Source organism: Procambarus clarkii, chromosome 40 (assembly GCF_040958095.1).
Source record: "Procambarus clarkii isolate CNS0578487 chromosome 40, FALCON_Pclarkii_2.0, whole genome shotgun sequence".
In the NCBI taxonomy this organism is placed as follows: domain Eukaryota; kingdom Metazoa; phylum Arthropoda; class Malacostraca; order Decapoda; family Cambaridae; genus Procambarus; species Procambarus clarkii.
The window spans coordinates 22,264,467-22,278,872 of NC_091189.1; the positions used below are offsets into that span (position 1 = coordinate 22,264,467).

The 14,406-nt window shown below is 40.1% G+C and overlaps 1 protein-coding gene across 17 annotated transcripts in view; it reads right to left on the reverse strand.

Moving 5' to 3' along the window:
* The window catches only part of LOC123757974 (E3 ubiquitin-protein ligase TRIP12), a 188,053-nt gene that overhangs the window by 107,565 nt on the left and 66,082 nt on the right, over positions 1-14,406 (reverse strand). For 13 of the 17 annotated variants that reach the window (XM_069338831.1, XM_069338828.1, XM_045742013.2 and 10 more), the window contains 7 exons: positions 11,897-12,109; positions 11,122-11,309; positions 10,114-10,302; positions 9,195-9,356; positions 7,492-7,617; positions 7,202-7,372; positions 6,688-6,894 (listed from right to left, as the gene is read on the reverse strand). In XM_069338831.1, coding sequence (XP_069194932.1) covers positions 6,688-6,894; positions 7,202-7,372; positions 7,492-7,617; positions 9,195-9,356; positions 10,114-10,302; positions 11,122-11,309; positions 11,897-12,109 — 1,256 coding nt within the window. The remainder of the gene's footprint in view (positions 1-6,687; positions 6,895-7,201; positions 7,373-7,491; positions 7,618-9,194; positions 9,357-10,113; positions 10,303-11,121; positions 11,310-11,896; positions 12,110-14,406) is intronic. The other 4 variants (XM_069338835.1, XM_069338833.1, XM_069338825.1 and 1 more) reach the window with 1 other exon arrangement.

Genomic DNA, 14,406 nt, shown 5'->3' on the forward strand with positions numbered 1-14,406 from the left:
GTAGTTTGAATTCCCACGGGTTCAATTCTCTTCTTGGGCCCCCTTTGTGGGTTTAGGGGGCTTAGTTTTCTAGTGTGAGACCCGGTTCTGCCTTCTGGGGTTCCGGGGTCTTCCTGGGTTGCAGGCTGATCTTTTTGGGTCTTGGCACGTGTTGTGGTTGTGACGGGGCCTTGGGTTTTGTTGTCGAGGTGGGCGTTTTGATGCAGTTTTGTGCTTTCTTTGTGCCTTCTTCGCCTGGCCAGCGTGGTGCTCTCTGCCCACTGGTCGGCAGCTTGTATTTTTCTTTTCTTTATTTTCTTTTCATGTGTATATATGTGTGTGTGTGTGTGTACACGTATATACATGTGTACTTGTGTGTACTTGGGTGTGTGCATTGTGTGTGTACACGTAATTACCTAAGTGTAGTTACAGGATGAGGGCTACACTCGTGGTGTCCCGTCTTCCCACCACTGTCATATAACACTTTGAAACTACTGACGGTCTTTGCTTCCATCTTCTCACCTAACTTGTTCCATCTACCACACTGTTTGCGAAAGTAAATTTTCTTGTATTTCTTCGGCATCTGTGTTTAGGTAGTTTAAATATCTTGTTCTTGAAGTTCCAGGTCTCAAGAAATCTTCCCTATCAAATTTATAAATTCCTGTTACAATTTTGTACGTAGTGATCATATATTTTTGTCTTCTAGTTTTGGCATATTTAATACCTCTAGCCTCTCCTCGTAGCTCTTGCCCTTCATGTCTGGGAGCAACTTAGTAGCACGTCTTTGCACCTTTTCTAGTTTGTTGATGTGCTTCTTAAGATATGGGCACCACACAACCGCTGCATATTCTAGCTTTGGCCTAGCAAAATTCGTGAAGAATGTCTTTAGTATTTCGCCATCCACGTATTTAACCCTTAAGTCGCGCGTCGCATCGTATAATGCTTTGACCGACTTGCAGTAAATTGCACATCGCATCATATGATTCTTTGGAGTACTACGCAAGATTTAAACTACCCGCAGATACAGTGGGTTCACCACACCATCAGGGCTCTTGTAAACAGACGCCATTTTATTTTTTAAATCGTGGGCCAAATTCCCGGGTGTTAGGGGCCTCAGTATTGAGTGAGCTACCAAGCCTGATGCACGCAGCTTGAGCTCACAGCACTGCTGTTCAGCTTGTGACCACAGCATCGCCTAAAAATGTCATAATAACAAATGTCATAATGTACTTGTTCATGCTATTATGTAGCTTTGATATTATTACAGAAGACCCCTGACTGATAAAACTGACCAGGGTTCTGATAATAGCAGGATTGTGATGATATTTAGCTCTGTGCTCCATGGAGGGAGGAGTAATGCTGTGGGGAGGGAGGGTGGTGGCATTGTCTTCCGACTGTGTGTGCCCACCTTTTATTGACTGCACTCACCATACCAGCTTAGTGGTTCGCTATGGTGAACACAAATGTAGATACTTGTATATAACGTGTGTATAGAGGGTATAAACAGCAATAGGAGTAGGTTGGGAGCCGCTATTTTGGTGAGGGAGGTGGCGTCGTCTACACGACTTTTGTTGTTTACTGGTGACCACTATGGTCTTTGGGCACCATACCAGTTTACTTGTACAAGTATGGTGAATAAAACAGGTAGATACTTATATGTAATGTTTAAATATAACGTAATAACACCACAAACAGTATTGTTGGAAGAGAAATATTAGTGCGTCTGGCCTTGAGGGCGGCCGTCACCAGCCGACTATGTGAGTAGCTACATCTTTGTGCCTTTACTCGCCATACAAGCTTAGATGTACAGTTATGGTGAACAAAACATGTAAATACTTATATATAACGTCTGTATATAAAAGCAAAAACAGTATGGTGGGAGGAGAATGGTGGCAAGTCAGGTGAGGTGAGGGAGGGAGGGAGTGGCAGCCAGTGGCAGGCTGCCACTCAGTATGCCAACTTAGTGGTTAGTTGTGGTGAACACGAATGTAGATACTTGTATATAGTGTCTGTATATAGTGAATAAAAGCAAAAACCAGTATTGTGGGAGGAGAATGTGGGTGAGTCAGGTGACTTGAGGGAGGGAGGAAGTAGCAGCCAGTGGCGGGCTGCCACTGGCACTACCACTCAGCATGCCAACTTAGTGGTTCATTATGGTGAACACGAATGTAGATACTTATATATAATGTCTGTATATAGTGAATAAAAGCAAAAACAGTATGGTGGGAGGAGAATGTGGGCGAGTGAGGTGTTGAGTGAATGAGTAGCTGGCTGGTGTGTGGCGGTCACTCCTCGTTACTTTTTGACTCATAATAGCAACTTAGTGGTTCGTTATGTTGAACAAAACATGCAGATACTTATATATAACCTGTGTATATAGTGTAATAACCGACAAAGTATTTGTTCACCGTTTGATTTTGTTGCCTTCTCTATTTTGTAATTGGCACGTTGTGTAATTATGCATCCCTTACCGGATCTTGGTGCCGCGTCTGCTCAGGATTTGGTGTCTGGTCTACCTCGACGACTGGCTGGTGTGGGCTCCCAATCGGTCCGTTTGTCTGCTCGCCAGGGGTGTGGTTCTTTCCAGATCGCCAGGTTCGGTTTCCTGGTGAGGCTCTCTGGCAACCCTCCCTCCCACTGGTCGGCCATTTTTTTGCATTGGTTGAAGCTTAGCTTCCAAACTGATGCTAGGCAGCCAGCACGATGAGGTCTGGCCCCCCCTCCTCCTCCTCCTCCTCTCGGGGCAGGGAGGGCTGCACGGATGATCGGCGCGGCAGTAAAGTGTGATGTTTGCTTGTTTCCTTGGGATTGTAGGGGGTTTCTATGTTCAGTTTTCTGTTTTAGTTTTTTACCATGTGGGGTTTGCCTACCTTTCTGGGAGTCTAACCGTAGTCGATGGCAGATAAGGAAAACCTTAACCACAAGGGGGTTTTCCAGGGTCAGTGCTCCCTGAAACCTCTCTGAAGGGGCCAAGTTCTGACGCTGGTCCCTGGTAGGTCTGGTTGATACCTGGTCTGAACTCCTTAGCTAATGTCCCGGTCTAATATAACATACATTAGTCCAATAAGCTCCAGGGAGCCTCCGGGGCTCACCCAGAAAATAGCGTTTGATTACATTCAACGCTTTTTTTTTTTTTTTTTTTTTTTTTGGTAAGGATATTCCTACATGGGCCCTAAGCCTCTGTCTGGCCCACTAAGTGTTACTCGTTTCTGTTATACTTAGGCGGAGTACGAGTATTTATGATTCTTATGGTCGCTTCAGTATGACTATGCCCCATGTGTTTAATAACTGCTCTGTTGAATCAAAGTTGAAATCTTATTGGGTTTGTAACTGTACACTGTTTTCGATACAGTTCCAGAGGTCTGTCGGGCATTTCTCCACATTGCTGATAATTTTTATATTGATTTTCTGTTGGCGAACCAATTTAAATGGTTTACGTTTAACATGGAGAAATTAAGTATCTGTAAAGTCGTAATTAAATTGGACAAGTCATGAGGCACTGCAGATTTTTTGAAAGACCTGCAAATCATTTCTACATTTCATGGTAATAAAACATGGATTTGATGCATATCAACATTACATCACTGTTGAAAGAAAAAAATGAATAAAGCATATTAATGAAACAAAGTTGAGCATTTATGGACAGATGATCAACCAAGGTGGTTTTGTATGTAAGTACTATAAGTACTTACTGCAAGTACAATAATAATGAAAGTACTCATTTCTGGATAATTATTAGACTTCACTTCCACATTCTAGTGTGTCATGAAGTGGTGGGTTTATTTTCTAGTGCGATTAATAATATAGGCGACTTGGGGCGGGGCGCCTGACAACTGGGTGGACAGCGCTTCAGATTCATTGTCTTGAGGTTCCGGGTTCGATCCCCGCTGGAGGCAGACACAAATGGGCAAAAATGTTTCTTTCACCCTGATGCCCCTGTTACCTAGCAGTAAATAGGTAACTGGGCTATGGGCTACTTCCTGGGGGGGGGGTAACAAAAAGGAGGCCTGGTCGAGGACCGGGCCGTGGGGACGCTAAACCCCAAAATCATCTCAAGATAACAGCAAGACAAGACTTTAGTTTAGGCGCTATGTGCATCTTGTGTCTTAGCACTAATACTCAGAACTGGAGACGAAGTAATTACTTATGGTTGTAAAGCCATCAGAGGTCTCTGGGTACAGAGTGGCTATGTTATAACAATTTTGCTAGCCCTTCATTGCTTGACCCTTAAAGTGCGCATCACATCATATGAAGTGTTGGACGTTGTTCCAGTCAACTGCGCATCACGTCATATGACGTGTTGGAGTACTACGCAAGATTTAAACGGCCCGCGGATACACGGGGTTCACCACACCTTCATCAGGGCTCTTGTAAACAGACGCCATTTTTTTTTAAAATCGTGGGCCAAACTCCGAGGTGTTATTGGTCTCAGTATTGAGTGAACAACCAAGCCTGACGCACGCAGCATGAGCTAACAGCACTGCTGTTCAGCTTGTGACCACAGCATCGCCTAAAAATGCCAAAATATACTTGTTCATGCTGTTATGGAGAGATGATATTACAGAAGACCCCTGACTGATAAAACTGACCAGGGTTCTGATAATAGCAGGATTGTGGTGATATTTAGCGCTGTGCACCATGGAGGGAGGAGTAATGCTGTGGGAGGGAGGGTGGTGGCGATGTCTTCTGACTGTGTATGGCCACCTTTTATTGACTGCACTCACCATACCAGCTTAGTGGTTCGCTATGGTGAACACAAATGTAGATACTTATATATAACGTGTGTATAGAGGGTATAAACAGCAAGAGAAGGTTTGGAGCCGCCATTTTGGTGAGGGCGGTGGCGTCGTCTGCATGACGCCACCGTGCAGACGACAGTGTTATTTACTGGTTACCACGATGGTCTTTGGGCACCATACCAGCTTATTTGTACAAGTATGGTGAATAAAACAGGTAGATATTTATATATAATGTGTGTATACAGTGTAATAACACCACACAGTATTGTTGGAGGAGAAATATTAGCGCGTCTGGCCTTGAGGGCGGCAGCCATCAGCTAACTGTGTGAGGTCCTACGTCTTTGTGCCTTTACTCACCATACAAGCTTAGATGTACAGTTATGGTGAACAAAACATGTAGATACTTTATATAATGTCTGTATATAGTGAATTATAGCAAAAACAGTATTGTGGGAGGAGAATGTGGGCGAGTCGGATGACTTGAGGGAGGGCGGGAGTGGCTGGCTGGTACACGGTGGTCACTCCTCGTTACTTTTTGACTCATAATAGCTACTTAGTGGTTCGTTATAGTGAACAAAACATGCAGATACTTACATATAACCTGTGCTTAGAGTGTAATAACCGACAAAGTATTTGTTCACTGATTGATGAACATAATTGAATCAACAATATGCACACCATATTTTTGAGTACAGCAATGATTCACTCATTTTATTATATAAATATATCAAACTACACACTATTGAATAATACTACAGCAAAAAAACTGAAAAATCAGAGACATTGAAATAATTAGGTAATTATCTCTGTGGCAACTCCGGTTTGACAGCTGGCGAGCATCAGACCGCCTGGGACGCACGCTGTGTCAGCGCCTATAATTTGCCAGACTTCCCTGCCCTATAGCGGGCAATATATGCCACTTGCGATTTTTTTATTATTTTTCCCGTGATCAGTGAACACAAATTAACATGTTAGGAAGAAAAAATATTTTTTTTTCAAAATTACATGCGCCTGTGGGGAAGAAAGGATTTTACACCCCTAGCATGTTAAGGGTTAAGGAACCAATTTGCAAATTGGTTCTAAAAACGTATCTCTCGCCATGTTCCCAGTGTCCTTTCAACAAGACGTTTTGACAATAGTGATTATTTATAATAGCATCTCCCAACATGAACACAGGCATGGTAGATACAATAATATAGAGTAGTAGGGTGTGTCACAAAACATCCAACTTTTCCAACCGCCTCAATTACCAATAGTTCAAATTTCTTTTCCTACCAAAAGGCAAGTTTTTGTTTTAATTCTCTCAAATCTACATTTTCTATGCCCAAATAGGTTGGAGGAACTTTATGCATCCTTAGTTGTTATATGATTTTTCTTTACCTTTCAGTTAATATTTATCATGCACACTATGGGGTGAAATCTCAAGTCTACAAAATATCTCCATTGTACATTTTCCATAACTATTGTTCTTCATGCATATACTGTATAACATTTTTTAAAGTTAAACAAAATTACAGAGGGCAGGGAGGCTCAACAGAAATGATCATGCATCGGTTGATGAAATATATATATTGGGTGTGCATGGTATATGCACATCCAACTGACACTGGTTGCTGCAACCATGATCAGTACTGAGGGGTAGTGAGGGGTATGATTTATTAAATGCATAATTAAAATGAAGTATCACAATAAATCTCAATTCTCTCAACTGGACTGCTGCCAAACAGCTTCGACTACCTTAAGTATCAATGCTGCCTCTCATGCAATCAAGTTTTCATTTAGCTTCCACTAGTAGAAAAACTAGAAATGCATTTACTAATTATGTTAACTTTAAAGCCTACACTATTTACTAAATAAAGCAAATTCATACTATACAGCATTCATAGATTACCATCACCTATAATACCATCTTTCAGAAATTTATTTTATCTACAATGTTGTGCATTTTAATTTTTGAGAACAAACTTACTTCTATAATTCTTGAATCACTTGTTGAATAATTTTGCCACGTAGCATCTTGCCACTGCCAAAGAGCAGCATCCTGAGGACAACTAGACGGTCGTTGCAAAGCCCCGTCAATAGCAAAGATGCCATCCGAGGGAAGCATTGGCATCAATTCACCAATTAAACAAGTAATCTCGTACAACTCTTGTGGACTGCGAGATACTAGTTCCACCTGAAGATTTAAAATTTTAGGTTAACCAGTGTGACGAAAGATGCAGACAAAGCTTATCAAGTGATGCTCTATATTAGTCAGACTATTTTCGTAAGCAGAAGAAATATCAATGTAGCCTGAACAAATAACCCAACCCTCACATTAAATTAAGTAACAACATTTTAGTCTGTCTTGGACCCTTATCAAGGCATGTGACTTTGTAACTGTCCAGGATGGACGGAAACAGCACTCATTCCCATGTGTAGGAAGGGAGGGGGGGGAAATAGGTTATTTTCCTGTCTTGTAGTTAATACATGGCAACCCTTACTTGTTCTCCCGGAGGTTCTGTAGAATTGGTGAGAAGGTAACACAGTGTATGTGCAATGTTGTTTTTTAAAAGTTGCACAGCCAGTTCTGGACAGTTGTTGCACATAAAGGACAGCATTCTTATTACCATGATGAATGTTCCACTGTTCAATACAGGTGGGGACATAACCAGCTGTTCAAAAAAATTAGATTAGTTTCACACAAAATGACAAGCTATCTCTGCAAGTGTCAACATGTTATTTTCATTGTAGGGTATTTTAAACTATTATAATTTTAATGATGAAGCCTTACCAGTTGCTGAATGTTTGACAGAAGACCATGGCCAGCTATCTCTTGAAGGCGGTTGGGGTCATTTTGGAAACAATCCACTAGTCGACTGTATGCTAAGCAGACACTTTCCACACACTTTTTATCTCCCTGCAAAGATCAAACATTATTTAACTAGCCAAGATCACAAGAGTGACGTATCAACAAGCGTTACATCAATACGGCGAGACCAATAAGGCAGGAGTTCAGTCTTGCCATACTGCTCCAAATTTGTTTTACATGCCTAATTCAAGGGAACATAACCAATATAAAAAATGTAAGAAAACTTTGGACCTATTTCATACAAGTAATCTTTGAACATTACTTTAACCTTTAAACTGTGCAAAACATATTTGTATGTATGGACTTTGAGATCAGTTTCTCAAACTTTCTCAAACACTTACATAATCTACTAGCACATGATCATTGAGACAAAGTTGGAGCAACTTAAAAAACAAATAAAAAATAAATTTGAAATTGAATGTTGAAAACTTCAAATTTTGAGATCAGCTACAAAAATATGAAATATCACTTGTTCATTTGGTGTTATGTTCTCAGAGTAACATATGATCTTCCTTTTCATAAATTTAGAATATAGGTTTTCAGTAGTTTACTGTAAAAAAAAAAATCTATACGACATTTGAAATAGGCACCAAATTTAGAAAAAAAAGTATAGCTCCAAACGTTTAGGATTTATTTATTTTATTCATTCCAATTTTATCTTCACACTGTTAGGGAAGAGCATGCACATCCCAGGATGTAGAGTTCACAACAAAATCAGAGAAAAAAAAAATCTTTCCCCCATAAAAATATTTTTTTGACATTAGTGAAAGTAACATTAATATTGGGCAATGGCTCAATCATAGAAACTGAGTAAATTCGATACACAGGATCTTCCAGATCAAAAACCATACTGGTGGTGGGGTGATTTAGTGTTTGTGTGGGGTGTGTGTTGTGTGTGTGGGTGTGTGTGTGTCCCATCTTCCCAGCACTCTGTCATATAACGCTTTGAAACTACTGGCGGTCTTGGCCTCCACCACCTTCTCACCTAACTTGTTCCAACCGTCTACCACTGTTTGCGAAAGTGAATTTTCTTATATTTCTTCGGCATCTGTGTTTAACTAGTTTAAATCTATGACCTTGTTCCTAAAGTTCCAGGTGTCAGGAAATCTTCCCTATCAATTTCATCAATTCCTGTTACTATTTTGTATGTAGTGATCATATCACCTCTTTCTTCTGTCTTCTAGTTTCGGCATATTTAATGCCTCTAAGCTCTCCTCGTAGCTCTTGCCCTTCAGTTCTGGGAGCCACTTAGTGGCATGTTATTGCACCTTTTCCAGTTTGTTGATGTGCTTCTTAAGATATGGGCACCACACAACCAAAGTGTGTGTTGCACATATTGCGTGCATGTGTTGGGAGTTTTCAAAGATACCAGGACTGAGCGTGGGAAGTCTGAGGAATGGTGTTGCTGGGAATATGTGGCCGAGTGTTAGTTCTTCCACATTCTCTGACCCAGTCATACACTATTAGATCAATTTACTTTCATTACTGCAGTTTTCATGTAATTTATGTTATGAGCATAGGTTGCTACATTTAATTCAGTAACCTGAAACACCTTTCGAGTTTAGACTAAGAAAGGTAACAATTTTAAGTATTAACGGTAAAATGAAAATGATTGTGGCTGTTACCTGTGTAGTTAATCTTGATGACAGGAGTTGAAGAGAATCTGCTATAAAATGGAACTCGTCGGCAGTGAGGTTCTGACAGCAGTTGGCAGTAATGCTTAAAGCCGCACGTTGGGCTCCAGTTGAAAAGAAGTCTATGTACATTAGGCAAGCAGACACTCCATGCTGTAAAATATACAAAAAAGGAATTACAAATTGCAGAACTAGAGGTGGTAAGGTGCGGGTTTGAAGATTGAGCGATGCATTAATATTTGTACATCTTCACAAATCTGCACATACAAATAAAACTGTACAGACATCTCATACAATGTATTATCAAACAATACTTTATACCCACTTTAGTATACCCACTCAACTTTGTTAAAGAAATGTTTATACAGACAAAGCATGTTTCCAGCTGTCCATTATCAGGAACAAAACTGCTGTTAAAACAGCCAACCATTTCCAAAATAGTGCAACTACAATTCTAGGGACTGTGTTCCATAAACTGCAAATACATTTACTGCCAGCTGCTTCCGTACTCACCAGAAAGAGAAAAAAAAATTCAACCACACCATTCGGGTTCTTTCACAAATTTGTGCACGGAAGAAAAGTCAACCAATGCCATTAGCATGTGGCCTATTACACTTGCACAATTACAGGAATAGTGTGTTGTACTTGCAAATCAAGATGTTTACTATGAAGTTAATGACTTTTCATGAGTATTTTATGTAATATCTAACTTTTCCTACAATAACTTTCAACATTTCCCCATCCTTTCTGGTCAAGTGCTGCACCTTACTCCGAGGAAATGACGGGATAATGACAACTATGTTCACACAATACCATTACAATATTAAGACTTTAAACATGCTCTCTCAGATTAGACTTTTTAAAACCCATGTTCTATTACAAAAATTAAATGACCAAAAAATATACTTACAGCCTGCAATATTGACTTTGAATGCTTACGAGAAAGCATGTCTAGAGCAGTCAGCGACTGCTCTGCAACATCCATACACTGGATCACCTGTAGCTTCTCTAAAAACACCGGTACTGCATCCACCACCACCGCTGATGATCTAGGTAGGGCCTCCATCATGTAGGTTAAGGCTCGACATGCATGATTCATCTGCAACAAAATTTGAATGCTATAAACTTACAAAATTTTTTGCAACCATATAAACAGGGTGTGATCAAAATATTTACATCTAAAAAAAAATTCAAGCACAACACTCCAGCAATGGGCCCAATCCCTAAGGTTATACCAAACATTGAGGAATGGCTACATATCTTTGGCAATGCTATGCAAGTCAAAATTTTAGCCCTAAAATAATTTGAATCTCTTGAAAACTGAAAATAGTTTTCATATACATCAGTTTGATATTCTCAAATGGTCTATTGTGAATCATGCAAAAAGTTACAAGTTTTGTAATACTCAATATATTTTAATGTAAAATTTGAACAGTATACATTTTCCATAAATACTTCATAGCACTGAAAAGAGGAGGGGCAATAGGTATACCGAGAGTACTATCAACATTAAAGGGCTCATGGCATTTCAACACCACCACTCCACGTCAGGGGCAAAACTAGCAGACTTATCAGTGTTCAAGAGAACTTTATTAACACCTCCAAAGGATACCTGATCAGCTCTGATTCATGTGTCAGGCTGCAAGTAGCTGCAGCCAACAGCCTCATTGACCAGACCATAATCCACGATGCTGGATCAAAGACGAGGTCGTGGGACATTGAGCCCCAGAACCAACAACAGGTAGGTAGGTTCTCCAGGAGCATGAAATCCAAGTTATCAGAACGTACAGTTACTAATGCCATATGGCAGGAGTCAAGATGCACACGACTCCAAGGATAATGTGATCAAGAATACCTATGGAAATCACAGTATGGAAGTGGGAACAACTTTTATTCCTCAGGGATATACTGTACCTACCATATCAAAATTGTGCTCCATATTAAGCAGGTTGATTAGTGCTGGGGTGACTTGCTTGATGGGGAAGCCTGCCAGTGTGTCTTCATTGCCCATTACTAACAACTGACACATCTCTATAACTGCTTGAAGCTGCTCACTTTCCTCACCATTTGCCTGCAACCCAACTAAGAGCTGCTGTGCCTTGGAACCTGTTCAATGGGTTATTGAAGTGATTAGAACTCTTAACCGTTACATTAGATTTTAACTAGAAGATGCAGACCAGTACAACCACCATTATTTACAGACTATCAAAGCAAATAAACAAAAATTTGGTTAAATAATTTGTTAGTAGTCAGGTTTTAAACATTTGTTGAAAAATTCTGCTCCTTTCACACAGCACCTACAAGTGAAGCAGTTTCCAAAACACTCATGCGTATTATCTCGGTAAATATATTGACAGAGGGAATAATTAAGGTAAGCAGCAGGATAACTGTTACGAAAAAATCAAATAAACAGGAAATTACAAATTGCAGAACTGCGTAAGGTCAAGTGGTGATTTGAAGATTGAGCGATGCATTAATTAGATATAGCAAACCAAGTTAAAACCAACAGTACACTCTCCTACAATACACAAATGGTCAACCAAAGGTAAACCATTTAAGAACAGTTTGTAATATATATATATAGACAAGCCAATTCTTATGGCACCCAAATACAAAATATGCACTTCAATGTGTCAGTATTTGACAAAATTTAGACTAAATAATTTGCAAACAACATCCAATTACAAACTTACTAATGGAGGAAGAAACCGAGCGATGCAAAATGTGTTGCATGCGAGGCCCTAATGCCCCAAACAGGCTAGGAGGAAGACCACGCGATGCCAACAAAGTTTCTAATCGTCCCATTTCATTTTCCTCACTCTCACTATCTGTTGGTGCACCCATGAGTCCTCCAATGCTGCCAGCCAGGCCTCCACTTGCTCCACTGCTACTTCCACCACCTATGGCTGAAATAGAAACAAAGCATGGTGGGGAATGTTGAGAGCTAAGCATACACTACCAGTGGAGGTCTTCTTCCCTGAAGCTACACTGCCACCATTTCTTGCTATGGTTAATATAATGAAAAATAAACTGACATTCTATCTGCAGAACAAACAAACAAAATGGTACCAAATGGTCACCAAAGAACCATCTTTGTATCGAGGGAGCTAAAAATAATATCCATGGAGTGCCACTGGCCAAGAGTGATGAAAGGTTTACTTCTGGACTGAAAATTTATATTTTGTCTCAATTCAAGCCACTCAAAGAAGACTGGATAACCACAGTACCCTAATCTATTCAAATCACTATACTAAACAATATGGCTACTAAGTAGGATACCTGCCACAAACAACAGTCTGCTGCAAGACACACTTTTGTACAACCAGCCCAACAACCGTGGGTTTGAAGGGCTCCTCCTGGTAACGGTTGTCTGAGCAGCCTCTAGAGCAAAAAGTAAGGTGAAGGATTTCTTAACGCAAGTTCTTCTCTAGGCCATGGCTATCGAGGAAAATGGGAAGCTAAAAAGGTGGAAATTTTTTTAATACAATATGCAGCAGCAGATGTACCCGAGCAGCATGGAACCATGGACAATGCAGCAGGAAATGTTCAACAGTCTCCTCCTGACCTGGATATCATTAGCAATCTGACAAGTCTAGGCCCAGGCGATGGAGATGAGCCACTTTGCTGTACATTGGGCATACCAGTTGAGTGATTCCAGAATCTAGACACCAGTAGTGATGCTAGGCCCCATAGGCTAGGGAAGGCATCAGATATCTTTGTGTACAGGAAACCTAGCAGATATATGGGAAAAGGCAAACATTGTTACAATCTACTAAAATTTTAAAAGAATGCCCTCTTAATTAGACCTCTATCGTCGAAAAGCATGGTAGGCACTATGAAAAAAGAGGTAAAACCAAATGTATATAGTACCTGGAGAGAAATAACAGCATGGTTATCAAGGATAAAAAAAAAAAAAAAACCTGTGTAACAAAAACACTAGCAGCAACATCTTGACTGCATGCAATCTTTACTACACTACTCTCAACCTTAAAAATCAGGCTAACCCCAAGATAAGCTTGTGAACGGTGAGAATCCTCACACCTCCATAGCTTAGCGAGGATCATTTGAATAAAGTGGTATCCAAGTTTTGAATCTCTGTATCCAAAATGTGATCGACATCCTTTATGTTCATCCTTATGTTCGAAGCCATAAGGTATTTTGTGCTATATATATATAGCACAAAAAATCCCCAGCATTAAGTTATAACCAGTTAATTGCTTGCCTGTACATACCAAAGTCCAACATCAGAAACCACACCATTCTGAGAGCACGTGTTAAGCAACAAGCTCTGAAGAATTGTCTACCATTTAGAAACATTTTCCAACGTTACGTACTTTGCAAGGACACGAGGGGTTTAACCACTAATCCAACAACAACACCTCGGAATTAACTGGTGTCAGTTCCAAAATGGTTTGATTTGTATTATGCCACCTGCCACTCTTCCCACTTGCCTAAGTAATCCATCATTTAGTCAAAAGCCTCATATTGGATACAACAAACTATTCATCTTTACTAAGGGAAATGGTGTGTCTGCTTCACTTACCAAGGCCCATATGAGCAGAATTTCTCAGCAACTGTTCAGTGAAACTGAGGTGAAGAGTACCATAGAAACAAGAAATTAAATAATTTGAAATGTTTTCCCATGATCTACCTATATTTGAAAAGGAACAAATAAGTAAATACTTAGCAGGGAAAAGATGGAAAAGGGGGGGGGGGGGGGTAAATTTTACACATTCAAAATCTATTAGAAATCAAGTCTTTAAATATTTTATTAAAATATGAAACATGCCTTTTACTCACCAGTCTTCCACATAGCAGCTGCTTAATTACTTCTCATTAGAATATTGGTACAGATACATTAATTAATGTCATTAGTACAAGTTAAATTCTTCGAACAATAAAACGTACTGTTTTTGCTGTTATTACACTATATACACACATTATATATAACTATATATCTATGTTTGTGTTCACCACAAGGAACCAGAAAGCTTGTGTGGTGGGCCCAAAGACAGCAGTGTCAACATGCTAGTCAGTCGACGATGTCATGATTCGCATTAATGCCTCTGATTAGTAGCACTGGGACCTGGTGGGAGAGATGATAATCAGAGCACTACTGTGTTGCATGCACCAATATATCGGCAACGGATCCCAGTTGTGAGCTAACAGGAGGACCGAGCTCCATGCCATATGGTGGTGGTGA